Source organism: Cariama cristata, unplaced genomic scaffold (genome assembly GCF_000690535.1).
Source record: "Cariama cristata isolate BGI_N322 unplaced genomic scaffold, ASM69053v1 scaffold6412, whole genome shotgun sequence".
NCBI classification, from domain to species: Eukaryota; Metazoa; Chordata; class Aves; order Cariamiformes; family Cariamidae; genus Cariama; species Cariama cristata.
In genome coordinates, this window is record NW_009605439.1 from 24,793 (window position 1) to 43,153 (window position 18,361).

The window sequence follows — 18,361 nt, forward strand, 5'->3', positions numbered from 1 at the left end:
AATCTTGAGTATCAGCTGTGCTGTACCATGTAAATATGTCCTAAAAGAATGTGTCATTATCTGGACTACTTTTTACACAAATTTTGTTCAGCTCTGCTCCTGCCAAAAAGTTTTTAAAGAAGATTCAGTGACTGGGCTTTAGAGAATCATAATAACATGTAGTTCTCCATGTTGGAGATGGGAACTTCCCATAAAATCAGGACCAAAGCAGCCCCCAAAAAAAAATTGCACAAAAAATTGTTCAATAGAAAACTGGGCTATAAGTCCCAAATCCTGTAAGAAAATCATCTAGCTTTCCTTAAATCTGTCTGGGCCATCATATTCCTTTAGCTGTCATTGCAATCACCCTGCAGACAAGATGTATGGCATAGGATGTGAAAAAGACAAAGCTTGTGAGGCAACACAGATTTTTAATTTCTTGAGCTAGAATTTTTAACCAAAGTTTGTCACATCCATTGCTTCTTGTGTGGTGTTCTAGTCACTGCCTGGTTTCTTTTGAAGTTTGCTTTCAATTATGATTTTTACAACATTCTGTATATGTAAATAAATTTGTTCTTACATGTGGTTTTTTGGTAGGTACTAGAGTTTCTTGCAAAAAGTTTTTCCTCAAAAATCTTTTATACAAAGACTTTCTCCATCTGGACTATGAGTTATTAAAGAAATCCTGTCTGAACAGATCTTCCACACAGTGTATACAAACAGCAATCCTGTGTGGCTTTTTTAATGTATTTCAACATTTCCCCTGGGAGAATGCTTTTCTCTCTCTATAACTGCTGCTATGCCTGAACTCACTGGTGGAGATTTTCTTCAGTGATGAAGTTTTTTCATATTTCTAGCATAGACATTGTTTACTTTGAGTGTATTTTTTTCATATGTATTGAGGCTTTTCATTTAGCACAAGGCTTTTCCTTTCTGAATTGCATCTCACACTTGCTGTTCCTCTGAGAATGCTTTGGTGCGTTTTCAGATCTCTGTTCTACGCTTCCATCACCATCATCAGTCAAGACATACACATGAAACGTATATTGTATATATCTTAGATGAGACATAAAATTAAATACATATTATGTGAAGAAGAAAGTAACTTTGATTTTTAAAGACATTCCTCTTTTAAGCTGAAGAGTAATTCACTGGGCAGTAAAATGAAGATATGTGTACTCTTCAGCATGTAGTAAATGGTGAACTTTGGGGAATTACAGCAGAGAATGAGCTAATGAGTATTTCAGTTATTGTCATATCATTCTAGGAAACAGAGCTGGACGTTACTGGAAAATTTGGGAGTGCTGTTTCTTATAATGAAGGGAAGGGGTGCATTCCTGGATGCCCACAAGCTGCTCTGGCAATGTGAAGGTCACTGTCAGGTAGTTAGTCATCAAAATATCAATCATCAAAACATCAACATCATTTACAGCGTGCAGAGGTGTCTATATTGTCATCTAAAAAAGATTTAAGGGGAAAAATTACCTGTGTCATTAGCAAACATTTCATAGGACTCCCATGTTTTGTTAAGGAAATAAGGTATTTCACCAGACTCTGTAGAGTTCCTGACACATTTTTGTCTTAGATTGCCCTTAAAAAGCTGGAGGCCTATGAGGGCAAAGACACTCAGGCAGAAAACAGTCAGGATCATCACATTGGCAAGTTTCTTAACAGACTGGATAAGTGCCCCTACAATGATCTTGAGTCCTAGGACGACAATATACAGAGGAAAAGCAGGTTGAAAAACTGAGATTCATATGCCATACGTGATTAGAGGTAAAAAAATGTATAACAACCAAAGTACCAAAATTACTGGATAATATGTGGCAAATATATTTGCGATGCAAGTATAGTTTGGATGAGAGAGTAATTAATATGAGAACAATTTTTTTCCTCATTTGATTAACCCTAAAATTTCCAGATGTTCCCTTTAATCCCTGTAAAATATTTAGGCAAGGGTGAGGAACGAGAAGTAGTCTAGTTTTTCCTATCCAGAAAGAGTAATATGCATAATTCAAATGAAATTTCCAACACTGCTAATCCGTGAGGAAACGAAACATGGGAAACAATAATGAATATGATCAAAAAGTGTACAAAGAGAAGACAGAGGGAACCCACTGGTTCTTAATTTGTATTTCTTCATGAGAATGAATCCACTGGCTTTATAACTAAGAGAAAAGTAAAAAGGAAGCTGTTTAATATGATTTAATAAGATGATTAATATTAAAGTCCATTCAGTCACCAGAGGTGTTTCTGTTGAACCATAACACTTAGATCAGGTAGAAGAACGTTCTATAAAACTGACATTATAAAGTGTTAACAAAATCTTTAAAAACATAATGAAAATAAATTTAATACAAGATTGTTTCTAACACTTAATTTATTCTGGCTAGGCCAGGTGAACTCAGACACTATCTGTGTCCACAAATTCAGCTGTGTCTGCAATCAAAGATACCAAAAAAAAAAAAAAAAAAAGGGGGGGAAAAAAAAAGAAAAAAGGGAAAAAAATACAAAAGTCAACATTTTGACTGGAACAAGAACCAGTTGTAAGTAGCAGAGAACATTCAGCAAATAGGGTTTCTTACCTGGCACTACTGAAATGGTTTTTAAAGCTCTCAGAACCCTGAAAGTCCGAAGGACTGACACACTCCCCAAGTCACTAAATGCTCCCACATACCTGTAAAGTCAGGATGTGATACATCAAGTGATTTAATGGAGTAAACAAGTAAACAGAGCAATTATTTTACAGTGTCATTCTTAACTGTCAATGCTTCTGAGTCTATTTTAAGTATTAATAAACTATATACTAACGATTTATCTGAAGACTTATAAAATAGAAACACATTTCTTGTTTATTAGAATTTCCTTATGAGGCAGCTCTTGGCTTGTGCACAGCTGCTTTTGTGTCAGCATCTTAAAATACCATGCATTTAAAATATAAACAAAGATAACACTCAAAATTATTCATTTCAGGCTGAAACACTGGCTGAACTGGTTTGATGTCCCTTCTGTAGCTGCACCTAACCAGTATAAAAACTTTCTGATTCCTGCATACTGAAGCTCAAACTATGATTTTTGGAGATAAAGAGCCTAAATTTAATCTACTGTCCTGGTGTCTATACCCATCGTGCTCTTTGCAAACTTATTCTTTGATTCACAGGATCAGTATGTCTGTATTTGACAGCCCGGCTATTATGTTTTTCACTGATTGAAATGCATCCATTCACATACACTCACCATAGGGTGTGTCTTGCTCTGCACAGCTCTATTCCCTTCTTGAAAGACTAATACATTGTTGTTATACAGCAAGTGATAAAACAAGGGGAAGAGTCAATTTCCTAGATAGTTGCAGATGAAATTAGGACCCACAGGGTTTTTTTTTGTACTGCAAACAGCCTTTTGCACCACAGCAACAAAAACTTCAAATACGAAGCGCAAGCCCAGGTAATCCATACTTTGTGTGTTCCCACTTACGCCATAACAATGACACTGAAATCCAACCAATTCCAGGGATCTCGAAGGAAAGTGAATTCGTTTAGGCAGAATCCTCTTGCCAATATTTTTATCAATGATTCAAAAGTGTAAATGCCAGTGAAAGTAAATCTAAGGAGGGGAGAAAAGTGCCAAAGGAAAATGGCAATATTAGCAATCAACAGAAGAGACGCAGTCAGACTATTTACCGTCTAGGCCAACAAATCAAGCCAATGCTGCAGAGAAGTAATGGAAAGACTGCTGTTTATTTCAGTGTATTCTATCAGTGTCTGACTCATATGGAGTTTGAGACAGTAGTTGACTGCAATCTGGACATGGCTTTTAACATGCACGCCTGTGACATCGTTTATTGGCATTCAATAATTTGTTTCAAATGCTTTCATGTGAGTCCCCATAATTTAAGAAACACGAAACTCCTAGCTACCTGCTAATATAGAGAGCAAAATTTATATCTTCCTCTGTTTTAAAGTGGCCAAGTGAACGTGTGATAAGCTGTGTATTATTTACTTCAGGCACACAGCATCCATTTCTGTGCAGAATGTTTAAAACACTTAGAGCAATACAAGAGTACAGGATTTTCAATTTAAGATGGTAATTATTCTTATTAATGGAAAATTATCAGTAAAAGCTCTTCTGGACTTACTGAGTGCACTTATCATTTCAACAAGGCAGTGATCTCCCTGCAGAATTCAAAAGGCATTCATTTGGTAGTCAGCAAATGCACTAAGAAATTATATGGATGTAGTACTTCCCTTTTCATTTGGAAAGAAGTATTCTGAAATTATTATTGAAATGCATTTGAATGGTAGTCTTGATGCCAACAGCAGACACAACTCTTATCTAAACTTTAATACTCTCACAGGTAGAGAAATATCTCAGCATCTTCTGGAGATATGTGTATTAATACCAGGCAGAGTCTTGTTCCTGCTTGCATGCGGAATTGCCATTCACAACTCTTTTAATGTCATGTAAAACGAGACAGTCAGAAACAATTTTAGACCTGTTTTTAAAACTAAGTATTTTGGAATCTTTTCCTTTGTATTAGGTTTTGGAATTATCAGGGTTCGTATTCTAACATTTTTATGACAAACTGAGAAAGTGAGGGTTGAAATATTCTTTAAAAAAAAAAAAAAAAAAAAGGATTATCCAGCTTAAGTGGGACTATAAAGGCATGGATTTATTGTGATTTAACATTGCCAGTGTTGGCAGCACTGAAGATAAGAGCTTTACCTTCTAACAGCGTCCTGCAGGCCAGGAGCTTCTGACAATGTTTTGTTAGAGCAAAACTCAGCATTTCAGTATTATTAAAAAGAATTTTAGAAGACAGCAGCTCTTACTGTGCTTCATCAGCATCAGCAACAATGGGATACATGTCTGGATAAAGGGCAAATAATTACTGAGTAACTTCAGAAAGTGGGATAACAAACTGGAGCAGTAGGACAGATATGAAGCTAGTTCAACAGTAGAACTTAATCTACTTTTCCTCCCTCCTATAACACCACAATTATTGTGGATATTGAGATTAAAGACAAAAATACTTCCTCAAAGCAAAAAAAAAATTACAAAGTCCTACACAAGCAACTTTCCTTCTAAATCCCCCATAAAATATCTTGAGTGAAGGCAGCAAGGTAAGTCTCAATAATTCAATATAACTACAGAGTTAAAAAAACATACGTACCCACAGATACTTACTCAACATACTTGTTCCATGAAGGAGATGGAGAAGCCTTAGAGGACTCAGTCAGAGCCATGAATACACAATTAGTTATAATAGTACATATGATAAACGAAGTGAATAATGTAAGTCATGGGAGTGAAGGCAAAGAATGACATTCATTCAGAAATGTAACTAGATAGTCTATCAGTCATAGACATACTCATCTGGTTTTGAGTTTAAAGCACTTGTAAGAACAGCATGCACATGTATTTGCTGATTTTGAGTCATATTAGATGACAACACACTACCATTGTTATTCATGCCATCTGGACTTACGTATGGGCTACAGATCAGCTGCTCTAAGCATTGCAAACTTGGTAAAAGGATCCTCAACCCCTCAAAGAGTGGGAAGGAAGAATGCATTTTTTTAGTTTCATTTTATAGCATAAAAGTTAAAAACTTGCCCAAGGTCACAAAGGTGAAACCCAAATCTGACTTTAAATTGGCAGAGCTGTACTCTTCTGAAGGGACAGCACGAAGTCTGCCAGGATACTTGCAGGTATCTCAAAAGACTCTAGATGCCCATGTTTAGCCAACCCTTGGCTGTCCAGTTGCTCTCTGGGACCTGCTGACTATAGGGTATGAATGGGAACTTGGGCATCTAGCTCACGTGTACGCACCTAAGCTTAAGCACCTGTCTCTGGAGCTGAATCTCATGTCTTGTGTCATACCACACATTTTGGCAATCCAGGAGGTAGGTGTGCATGGGAAAGACATCTAGCCTTTCCATCATCTATCCTCTCATTCCCCACAAAAAAAATCTCCTGGCTTTAGCTCTAGGCATGGTCAAACTGTCACAAACCCAGGAGCTGGACCACTAGTGTTGAAATGCCAATATCAACCAACTTGCAGCCCAGAGAAAGCCTCGGATGAGAGGCATCGCTCCCCCAGGGACGTCTGTACCCTGTTATGACAATAACTTTGGACCCATTGCAGCTAACTCTGTACCACCATTCAGTACCACACAGCCAGGATATGTGTCCCAGGGAAACCTAAAATTCACACAGGGAAACCGCAGGCTCTGCACTGGGCCTGATTTAGCCATGAGTGTTGTTGTTCTGGTCTCATTCCCCAGTGCCAAACTGGAGTAATACACTAGTGATTCCCATCCCCTAAATTTGATGTACGAGGTGGAATCTATATTACCTTTATATTCCAAAGGCATTTTCTGCAACAGCATCCTTGGAAATTTTCACTTTCAATTATCAAAGTTTTTTTTTTAATCTGATTTCCTAAAGAAACTAACTTTATATGATTTTTCTTTCTGTGTGTTTTCATATGTGTGTCTGCCTATCTCAGACTTTTTTCTTAAAACCGGACAGTGGTTGATGACCTTTGGCACATGAGTTGAATTTAATTCCTGCAGTTTGGGTAAACAGAAGATGAGAAAGAGGATAGAGCTTTTATTAGTCTTCTACTGAGAAAGGCTTCAGCATGAGATACTTGTTTACGAGACAGCAGGAAATCACCATCAGAGATCATTCTCACAACACAAATCTGTAGAACATCAGGCTTCAACACCCCCAGTGCTCACGAAACTGTTTATTTCTAAGTAGCACAAGAGCATCAAGACAATAATTTCTAAGGTAATTAAGAATTAAAAATAATCTGGACTGAGGAAAAGACCAGATTCATTCAATGCTCTAAAATACAAAAGCACAGGATTACATAGAGCTTTGTAATCAAAAACAGCAAATGAAGCCAACAAAAGGATATGAATGTACTAAAATTTTAATTGCTGTTCTTCGGATTGGGTGGAAAGGACTGAGGATCCATAAGGCACGTGTAGCAGTAAATCTGAAGATTGTTTTCTGTTTGTTTAGCACTATGAAAATCTTTAAAAAAAATAAAGAAACATGAAGTAAAGTTTTCAGGAAGTTGAACAGAGAATATGTTTTTGTACTACATCCTGTTGTACCAGTGATGATCAAGAGCTTGATTTTAACTTTAGTCTGTTTATTTAAATGGGAAGACTCTTTGTGATACTTTGCTATCCTTTCACAATAAACTGATGAAAAAGTTAATACCCATTAACTGTTAGGCTGTAAAAAGGTACTCCGCATGAACTGCTTTTTTAAACTTTAGGACTTGCAAAGAGCTGTGCATAGAACTAATCTTGCTTATGACTATTTTCTTTAAATAAATTGAACTTCTCATTGAGTCAAGATATACAGAGGTGGAATGAAGAATTGCAACCTTTATCATCATTTGCTATTGTTGATAGTGATCCTTTAGCTCTAAGACTGTAGAAATTAGTTCAAAGTATTAACCATTTCTCAAGCAAGAACATAATTTCCAATGGATTAGTTCCCATTTCTTTGTTCTTTATTGAAAATCATATTCTTCAATACTTAAGACAAGAGGAAATGGTCTCAAGTTGTGCCAGGGGAGGTTCAGGTTGGATATTAGGAAGAACTTCTCCACTGTAAGAGTCATTAGGCATTGGCATAGGCTCCCCAGGGAGGTGGTGGAGTCACCATCCCTGGAGGTGTTCCAAAAACATTTAGATGTGGCACTTCGAGACATTGTTTAGTGGGCATGGTGGCATCAGGTATATGGTTGGACTTGATGGAGATTGAATAAGTAGGTTTTAAGGATTTACCAACAAATGTTTTACAATAATTTTTATACTTAGGTGATCATTTATTGTACATGTAAGTGGAGCACAAGCATTGAGATAGAAAGAAACACATTGTTTCAAATTACGGAATTTGAGAAAATTTACAAAATTATTATCATTTCTTGTAGATCTGACTGAAAACCTCCTTTGCTTCCTTTATCCATTTTATTTTTTCTGCTTCCATTCTGATTCAAATGTTAATCAAGTTCATATTCTTTAATTCCTATAATTCAAAATTAGGCTTTTTTAAAGAAGATTACAGCATGTCATTCAGCTGTGCCAACTGCCTGAATTATTATAACCTAGAAAGGGATGATCATTTTTCCAAGAGGATGTAAGCAAAACTGTCTGATAAATCATTCACTTAAACACTTCTTAGCAACACGATAAAACAAATTACAACCCAAGCATCTTGGTTGGGTCTAACCTTACGATCTTTGTAGTATGGGTCAAGATCCTCCAGTGGTTCCCCAATGAGCTCTGGAGGAGGATTTCCATAGAGAGCAGGTAACTTCTGGAAAGCTTTTAGGTCAAGTTGAGGACGTGGTTTCTTCTCAGGTTTCTGGTCTACAGTATTTCTCTGACAATTCCTCTTGGCAGCAATTCTCTTTTCGATAGCAGCCAAAGATTCGTAAGTGAACTTACGGAAGTTGTTGGTACCAAGTAGTAAGAACTCAGCCATTTTTCATTCTTCTCTTCCTGTCACTAACTCTGTCCAAATAACAGAAACAAATAGAAAGGAAGTCAAATAACTCCAAAACAGGTAAGTTATGAAAATTAAACAACTGTTTGCCCATGCTAATAACAAACTTTCTAAGCCATCAGCTTCTAAAAAGAAAAAAGAAGATATGATCAATACCTTTTTCAGTGAGATAGAATGTCTGTTCAGTATTTTTTTTTAAATTATGTGTATCTGATAAGATGTGGGCAGACCTCTATAAACTTCAGAGTGTATTTAGAGCACTTCATTTAAGATACCTATTATTCTAAATGCTCTTGAGCTGTTATTCAGAAAAAAAAACTAAGGTACTGGTTTAACTCAGTATTTGGAAATGGGACAATAAAACTCATCAAACTGCAACAATATTGAATATGTGGAAGCTGTGTTTGCAACAGAAGGACCAAGTATTAAATTAACTTGTGCAGATGTAAATACTCTGATGGATAACTCATCCTGGTGGTGTCAGCATAGGAATGAGCAATATCCAAATGTCAGAAGATTTAACTCGTTACCCATACAGTCAGTACTGACTGACATGGTGGACAGAAATGCTTGATCTGACAAGTATCAAGCACAAAGTTTATATTTATGACCATTTGCCAGAACAACAAAACTGGGATTATACTAGAAAAATATTTTACATTATATAATGGAGAATTTGGGTCAGGTATTGGATAGGATCCATTCAACTAAATGCTACTTCAGTCTGTACTTTGACAATACAGTGAATTCAACCTTCTACCTTGACGCTGTGAAAAGCTCCAGAGCAAGCCCAAGAAGTGCATATACACTGACAGCGAAACAACTGAAAACGGTACATGGAGTAAGATGATCCAGAACTGTATCCTTGTGCAAAATTCACTCAAAAGCTCTGTATGGAAATTTCTCTAAAATATTTTCTTTGGTTATGACCTCTAGGAAGACACTGTTGATTCAGTACAGAGTCACAGAGCTACTGAGCCAGTGCAGTCCCGCCTGCAGACTGTGAAATCATCCGATCTGGTTGAGAACTTTATCCAGGACGGATCACTGCTGAGTCTGCATGAAAGAAGATCACATTAGAGGCACACAGCCCGGTCTTCCTATCCAGAAGCTGCCATCACCGCTTCATTGTGTCCTTCAAAATTGACTCCATAACTATCAGCCAGAGCTTAATTTTGGAAAGTTTAAGCTGTTCTTGCTGGACAAGGATGACCTGCTCTTGAACCTTTCCTTTCCAGGCACTATATGCAACATCCCAGGAAAACACAAAGTCTGAATCAAGAGGCTTTGTTTTACCGAAAATAACTTTACTGCCTGTGTGCTGACTTTCTGTATTTTTCTCTCTCATGCAAAGTCATTTCATTTCTCCCCAGATACAACACGATTTCAGTTGTCCTCACATTGCTGAACTGTAGGAAACTATTGCTGTGACAACAACAGCTGGAGGCCAGTGACAAACTAACTGCAGTGAAATGTCTTCATGCCTCTCCCATTAAATAAGCACACAAAATTATAAATATGAAAAATAACCTTTGCTTTCAGCACAAAATAGCAACATTTCTGGAAGAGAAATAGGACATTCAGGCAAGAATACTCATTATTTTACACTTTTGAAGATCAAGCTAACAGTCTGGAAGTTTTATGTAGTATTATGGCAAAAATGAAAACTCTAACATCCACTCCCAAGTTTTCAAGACTTCAGCTAGCCAAAGTGGTATTTGTTTTGTTGATGTTCAGAATAATTTAGATGTTGTGGTATCAGTAATAAGAGCTGTGAATGATGCATGAAATGACACAATTTCTGTGCAATGCACAGAGGGAATACAATAATTACTTTATTCTGCTTTGTGCCAAATCATCCAAACGTACTCATCCGTCTACACAGCACTTCCATAGAAGTCTACCTAGTCTCAAAAGTACATCATTAAAATTCTGGGTTGGTTGCAGATTTCTTTGCAGTTTTCTCTCCTCTTTTCAATGAAACCATCTTTCAAATCCTAGAAAAGAAACTTTGATTGTCATACTGTTCTCCCTCAAGACTATCAGAAGGCAGAGCAAAATCTAAGATGAGATGTTGCTGGCTAAAGCCAAGGATCGGGAAATAGAAGGAAGCATGAGGACATGTAAGTCTGCAGGTCCTTAACTAGAGCTGGAGACCAAGCAGGGGAGTCTTTCCTGGTGGTTTTATAAATTGCTCCACAGGTGAACAAACATTAAGTAAAGGAAATAAAATCTTGTGCTTGCTGTCTCACACATCAGTAGCAAAATTTCCATTGATACCAGCCGCAAGTCATGGAGTAGAAGGCTAAACTACACTTCTCCTACATGGGCAATTGTGAGCTACTCAGTCTAGTCCTGAATAAAATCCAATGATTATTAAAAACGGAGTAATCCAGAAAAAATGCTCCTGATTCATTCAAGCACATTTAAAAATATCCCTAAAATAATTTCTGTTACTCGTGGTCTTAGGGAGGATATCATGCAAAGTACAGCTAAGATATATTTAGTTTTTTATATGACCAGGGCTAGATTTAGCAATTTGACCAAGAGAAGTAAAAAGTGTTAATGCAAAACCATTTTTGCCTTTGATGTCACAGAAGCAACAAAGTACCATTTTGGCCTTTTCTCAAGATTTGAAATATCTACAAAATAGTGTGACATTTAAAATCTCTTTAAAATGAAAAGTTTTCTTATTCTTCGACTGACTGAAGACCAGACAATGCTGAACGAAATCAACATGATTGAAGAATAAAAATAAGAAAACAAACAAAAAAATTATGATTTGCTCTTTTAGCTGTCAAACATATTTTCTATGAATTATTTCTCAAATACCAAGGTGTGAACCTAGATAGCTTTCAGAAGCAAGACTGCTTTCTTCCAAATGTGTTTCCTCTTTAGGAATATTCCTTGTGACAGACTAGGAAACAAGGTTATACTCAAAGATGTTTTATCTTGTTTTCTTGCTATTACAATCACCCCAATTCAATTCTCAGTTAATGAATAAAAGTTGTTCTCAATTACTCGATTTCCTGGCTTCATGATCTATTATGGAAAGAGGTGAAAACATGTTGACAATTATTGTGATCAGCATGGCCAAGGTAATTAGTATGATACGAGTGGCCAGCATTACCTTATTACATTTTTTTTTCTTTATCTTGCAATTCTTGTCTGTTAAAACTGTCCCTTTGGTTTAAAAAGGCTTTCATAATAAGCACAGAAATTATCTTGTAAGTAATTAGAATAACAGTTATTTGAAGACTGTATGTGAAAAGCCTTGTCCTATTGGAACAACTAAAATGTTATTATTCTCTTCAGTGTAGTTGATTTTTGTACACTTTTTTATCTTACTCAGTGATAATAATCAATGCTTGGAGGAGCAAAGTTAGGGACTCTAGACTGATCTAGCTGTTTGTATCTCTGGTAATTGTTTCAGGAGCCAATAATATCAATATGGACCTTGGAAAGACATGCCAACTACACCCCCCAAAGGTACTATGGTAGACTTGGGTTGTGTTGCATCATTCTACATCTGAATTTCCAGCGAGTAAGATAAATCTTTCTTGAACTCAATAAGGAAAGATTTAGTTAACAGCAGTTCAAAGCTTCTGTAGAACTGTTCTATTCTTTCCTCAAAAACTTTTCTATATTTTAAGGCAGACGATTCAATCGAACCAAACTGGTGTTGTCTTAATGATCTTTTAAAAATGTATGAAAATAAGTTTTATATATTAATATATGTAATTTTTTTAATCATGGAATAATTCAGATTGGAAGGGAAGTCAGGAGGTCTCTGGTTTAATCTGCTCCTCAAAATGGGTCACTCATGAGGTCAGGGCTTTATCCAGGCAAATCTCCAAGGACAGAGACTGCACAACCTCTTTGAGTAACCTGTTCCAATACTTGAATGTCTCAATCCATTTGGACCCCTTGTTGTTTCAATTTGTGCCCCTTGCCTCTTGTCTTTCCCCCATGCACCACTGTAATAATAAAAAAAAAATTGAAAGGTAAAAGGCAACCCACCCAAAAGACCTCTATATAAGGAAAACAGACATTATACCTACTTCAGCCCATTTAGTCTACCTATTTATAGCAGCCTACAAGAAACATCTTACAGGTCTGAATTAACACCATCCAGTGTAGCTCCATTGAAATTGCCAAGGGAGACTGATCAGCATGTTTGCTCATTAGTTTCCCACCTTTAGAACATCACACCTTACCTGAACTGAGCTTTGGCACCATCCTTCAAATATTCCAGGTTCAACCCCAAAATTTGTTTACCTTCCCTAGACAACCTGGCTGAGAGCTCCAGTTCTCTGAGTCTCCCAGCATGGTATCTGAATGAAAAGAGATGGCAACAGCTGATCTAGCTACCCTATATCCTCTTCGCAATCAACAAAACTCAGGACACACACCACCTAATGATAAGTAAACATAGATTAAGACACATGAAGAGTGTCGAAAAATGCAACTGATTTTATTCATTGTCTATAAAAGAAAACTTAGCATGAGGCAAATCTCACTCTTTCAATCTGGGTTTTACAGCTTACAATTCCCAGCACTGAGGAATGAAGGTAGCTGTGTAATAGTGTGGAGATTCACAAAATTATTTACAAAGACCTGATAAAGCCTGTTAGCATTCACCCAGAAATCCCTTTGGGTGGGATTCATCTCCTCTCCCTGCAGACATCTGAGAGTTAGACAGCTACGTCCCCACTAGATCTCTAACTGCCTGCTGAGACACTTTTTCACATTTTTTTCAGAATGAAATGAGTTGCATCTCACAGTGCCAGCTGTCTACAATTGATGATCTGAGATGTCTTAAGTGAGATGAGGTAAATTCAACTCTTTGCATCCGTTAGGCTACTCTTCATGCTGCCTCAACTAATGGACAACTGCTAAACTTCCAAAGATTTGTAATTCTACAGTCAGTGGTAGGACCGGGCAAACATCATTAGTCACCAGCAGACTGTGAACACACAAAAATTCTAGGATTGCCTTATATTACATTGCTTCCTTAATGACTACTCGCAGGACAAGCCTTCTCAGCAATTAGTGACGTTAAGTCACATTTTCTCCTGCATGGTAAGGGTGGACTAATTTTCAAGTACTTTGCTACCATAAATAATTTAAATCTGAAATCTGTGCAGAGATCGCTTTAAGTGCTTGAGCAGTCAATTGACAAGTTGACAAAAGACCATTGGCAAGCACTGAGGAAGTTAAGAAACTCTGTGGCAGCACAGGAATCTGAGAGAAAAGAGCTGAAAAGCTTTTAATGACCATAGACTAGTCCATTGCTGTAGGAGTTAGCATGAGTTACAGATAATCAGCATAGTTATTAGCATAATCCCATGAACTTTAACTGGTGTCTTTGGTACACCCAAGGAAACAGCCAAACCATAGAAACAACCTGTTGGTCATCAAGAAGTGCAAAAGTGTTCAGAAGTGGCCAGAACAAGACTGTGAATGTCAACACTAAATGAGACAATGACAGTGATGTTTGAATTGAGTAATCATCAACAAGGCATTACCTACCCATCCCTGTAACTAAGGGTAGTGGGGGTAACCAGAGGACAAAGAAAGACTGGGAGGAAAGTCCATGACCCAACACCAGGATTCAGGACCATCTCTCCAACCTCTAAGGAACCCAGGGAGTGGAGAAGACCCCAAGGAACTCCATGGCCCATGCACAGCATGGCTGGAGCTGTGGTACAGGAAAGTCATGTAACTCATAAACTTGCATGTATCTGTAATTAAAGGGTGTTGACATCCGAGTCCATTGATCCTCTACACTATGGTCTTATATGGTGACAATTGCATAGAGACCTGAGATGATAATCTCCTTGCTATACTGTTAGCAAGAAGACTGACCAGTTGCTGAAGACAGATGACAGGGCAATAAAGCTCAAGTGTGGAGTTCTAAAAAACAAAGTGAAGAAACAGGTTAGGACTCAGCCATCTTCTGACTTGAATACTCTGTTTAGAAACCCTGAGTGAAATGGAATATATCTTGATTTAGAAGTGCCATATCAAGAAAAATCAGCTGGTCTGGGGGTAGATTTAAGAATCATGGCCAGACAGTGTGAGTTTCTCATTTTTCAGCCCCAAGAAGTGGGGAAGAGGAGGAGGAAAAGGAGAAGGAGGAAAGGAAATTCATTCATTTCACCAAGCTTGGCAGGCTGCATCCTGCCAAAAGGACAACAGTGGAAGGAAGGAGCATGTGCTGCAGGTTACATTTAGCAGCCAGGAGAGGGACAAGTCGTCATTTTTTTAATCACATATTTTCTGTAGTGCTGTACTGAACCATCGGCAGATTTTATGGATATTCAAGCTTTTCAGCTAACAGAAGGAGTCTGAATTCTCTTCATCCTTAAGAAATGAGAACTAAGCGCTCTCTCCCTCAAATTTGCAAGGACACCTATGTAAGAGTTGCTGCAATCGTATTCAGATGACACTACAAAATGGTAACTTGGGGTTTTGCGTTTGAGATTTAGGGCTCTAAAGACCAGGCTGCCAATATGTCAGACTTTTTCTTGCCAGTGTTTCAAATGGGGTTAATATGATTAATGGTTCTATAAACTTTTAGCTCATATCACTGTGATGTGATTACAATAAACAAAAGCTATAGAAACTCAGTGGAATACATGTATTGGATTTTGGACCGTTACTATTAATGGAAAGTACGACATGCACTAAAAGTGTCACATATTTCCCATTTTGTAGTTCTGAAGATGGGTTTCATCATGTACATTTTGATACAGAGAAGTCTCTTAGCAGCTGAACATGCGCTTTGGAGGACAAAAATTTAGATACAACACAAGAGAAACATTTTTCCCCAAGATCATAACGAAAGTCAAATGGTCCATGAAATAAAACCTGAAAAAAAAAACCAACCCTCCTGTTAATAAAACAGTGAGAAAACTTTTAACATATAGGTGTTAAAAAAACCCTTGAATGTACAATCTAAATTGTAACTTTGATTGACAGAATTTTAGCGATTCCACAAGTTGTATGAAATTTTCAAATTACATGGTCTTTTGTCTGCCACAGTTTTCTACACAGAAACATTTTTCTAAATAAATTAAAACTTACCTAATCAGAAGTCAGTTCTGAAGAACCCATTTGCTTTAGGTATGTCATTTGATAATATCATTTAATGATGACATACTTAATGTCATTGTTAGGTTCCTCACTTTTCATTATTAACTTCACTATTTGCCCTTTCAATCCTACAGAAAGAAATCCAAATTTCAAAGAAATTTTCCCCATTGATACAGAAAATAGGCTCAGGTCAAGTCAAATAATTACAAAGAAATTCAAAATGCAGTGCAACAAAAAATCAAAACCTACGAAACATGGTAAAGGAACAATACCAGTACCATGGGAAGAAACTCCTGAGCACCTGGTTCTATTAAGTCTCTGTACTGGTTACCTCCATGGTTTATCGTCCTTATCATCCTAATAAAACAACTTCGTATAATGTACCACTCTATTCGACTTCATTTCTCTAGAAGTTTACCTGTTGTCTCTGTGGTGAACTGAACACACACAAGCCACTCCTAGCAGATAAAAGCTATTGCAGCTGCTTCAAATACAGACCTGAAATGTTTAATCTTTTCTGCTTCATCAGAGACCAGTTTCTATGAGTTTTAAAAGACTGTCTTCTTTTCTTGCCAGTTCACCACCTAACAGCCAAATTTGTATTCTCCTCTTAATTGCATCATTCATTAATTTACTTCCCTATCACTATTCACTTCTTAGTTTATCTGCCCCACAGTTTATCTTGATAAAAACATTCACCAAACACAGTCCAGTATAATCCACAAACAAAACAGATTTAATTAAGCCTTTTTAATAACAAAAAAATCCATTTAAAATAAGATCCATTCCTCTTAAGTCTCAAAAAATAAATGTTAGTCTATATCAGAACGATGTTACTAAGCATAAACCTATGTAAGAGAGAGTAATGTTATAAAAATTAAGGTTATTGAAATTTTTCTGTCTTTACTTTGAAACAAAAATTATAACTAAAGAATCTGAATTTTGTATAAAAAATATGTATCTCTGCCATTTCTATACACAGAAGAAAAACTTCCTTATATACCTATTCACTCTTCTACATGTTATTTTTAACCCTAGTTAACTCATTTCATCAAAATAACAAGTCAAAACATAGGGGAAACTCCTGTGCAAACATGTTGCACTGGAGGGAATAAATATTCACTTCTCCCCGATTTTGTTTTCTTTTACATGCCACTCACCTAGAAAAAAAGTTTCTGCATAGGTTCTTTAATGTTTTTTAGGCAAATGAAAGGTCACTGAATGCTATAGAAGACCCTACCACAAACCACCTTTTTTCTAAGAAGACAAAGTGCAGTAAACCACAAGACTTACATTGTTTTCCATCCCCTGTAAGTGAAGGTTCAAGGAGTCACTTCTTTCTACGCAAGAAGAACATATCTCAGCCCAGTTATCTCCCAAGAAATAGTTGGAAAAAACTCCTCACTGCCTTTATCCTCTCTATTTCCCCTTTCAGCAATCCCTCACCACTCTGGTGATACTCTTCCTTCAGGAACTGTGTTATTTGTACATGGGGGGTGTTGAGGGAGGCGTCTATTTAGCTATGAAAGCAACTGATGTGATTATACAAGGTCTCATGGGAAAGGCTGTAACCTCAGCAAGAAAAGCTGGGGAGCCTCCAAGCTAAGCATTTCTTTAAGATATTATTCCATCCCTGGATTTCTGAGTGTCTTTTACAGAAAATCAGGAGTGAAGCAGTACAAAGTGGATGGGAAACATGGGAGACAATGTGTTTGTCAGCCTCACAGTGGGAGCTGTCTGTGCTGTAGCAGCTTTTTTATAAAAGGCATTGGCCTTTATATTTTAATTGACTGTTTCAGTTTCAGTTCTTTGCTTTAGTAAAGTCAGAAAATGTGTGATGCTGAATTTATAAATTCAACCGAAAGACCTACTGAAGCTGGGTAGAAGGCAGGAAAACTGATGACTGTTACCTTTCTGTGTGTTTATACATGTATATACATGTGTGTGCATGTGCATGCACATATATATAAAAATAAAATGTCAGTGCATATATATATGATTAAGATTAATTATTTATCTGCGATGATATATGCAAGGAGTAGGTGAGGAGCCTAGAAGACTTCATTCATTCCTGAAACCTGCAACTCCTCCACGACTGAAGCCACTGTCGGATAGGATGGGAGAGAGACTTTATCTTTGCACCTATGTCTGCACTAATAGAAAAATCATAGAATCACAGAATCATTTAGATTGGAAAGGACCTTTAAGATCATCAAGTCCAACCATATACCTAACTCAGCCAAGTCCACCACTAAACCACGTCCCTAAGCACCGCATTTACATGTCTTTTAAAAACCTTCAGGGATGCTGACTCTACCGCTTCCCTGGGCAGCCTGTTCCAATGCCTTACAACCCTTTTGGTGGAGAAATTCTTCCTAATGTCCAATCTAAACCTCCCCTGGTGCAATTTGAGGCCGTCTACTCTTGTCCTATCACTTGTTACTTGGCAGAAGAGACCGACTCCCGCCTCGCTGCAACCTCCTTTCAGATAGTTGTAGAGCAATCAGGTCTCCCCTCAGCCTCCTCTTCTCCAGCTCCCTCAGCCGCTCCCCATCAGACTTGTGCTCCAGACCCTTCACCACCTTCGTTGCCCTTCTCTGGACTCGCTCCAGCACCTCAAGGTCTTTCTTGTAGTGAGGGGCCCAGAACTGAACACAGCACTCGAGGTGCGGCCTCACCAATGCCGAGTACTGGGGGACGAACACTGCCCTGGTCCTGCTGATACAGGCCAGGATGCCGTTGACCTTCTTCG

At 37.5% G+C, this 18,361-nt stretch overlaps 1 protein-coding gene across 1 annotated transcript in view; it reads right to left on the bottom strand.

The window, feature by feature from the left end:
- LOC104158330 (sodium channel protein type 5 subunit alpha-like) overlaps nt 1-8,490 on the bottom strand; it is a gene marked incomplete at its 3' end in the record, with an annotated part of 33,220 nt that extends 24,730 nt beyond the window's left edge. Inside the window, exons 1-6 of the mRNA XM_009695947.1 lie at nt 8,236-8,490; nt 6,905-7,023; nt 5,164-5,271; nt 3,454-3,582; nt 2,565-2,656; nt 1,465-1,686 (exon numbers count right to left, since the gene is read on the bottom strand). Coding sequence (XP_009694249.1) covers nt 1,465-1,686; nt 2,565-2,656; nt 3,454-3,582; nt 5,164-5,271; nt 6,905-7,023; nt 8,236-8,490 — 925 coding nt within the window. The remainder of the gene's footprint in view (nt 1-1,464; nt 1,687-2,564; nt 2,657-3,453; nt 3,583-5,163; nt 5,272-6,904; nt 7,024-8,235) is intronic.
- Between the last annotated feature and the right edge of the window lie 9,871 nt (nt 8,491-18,361).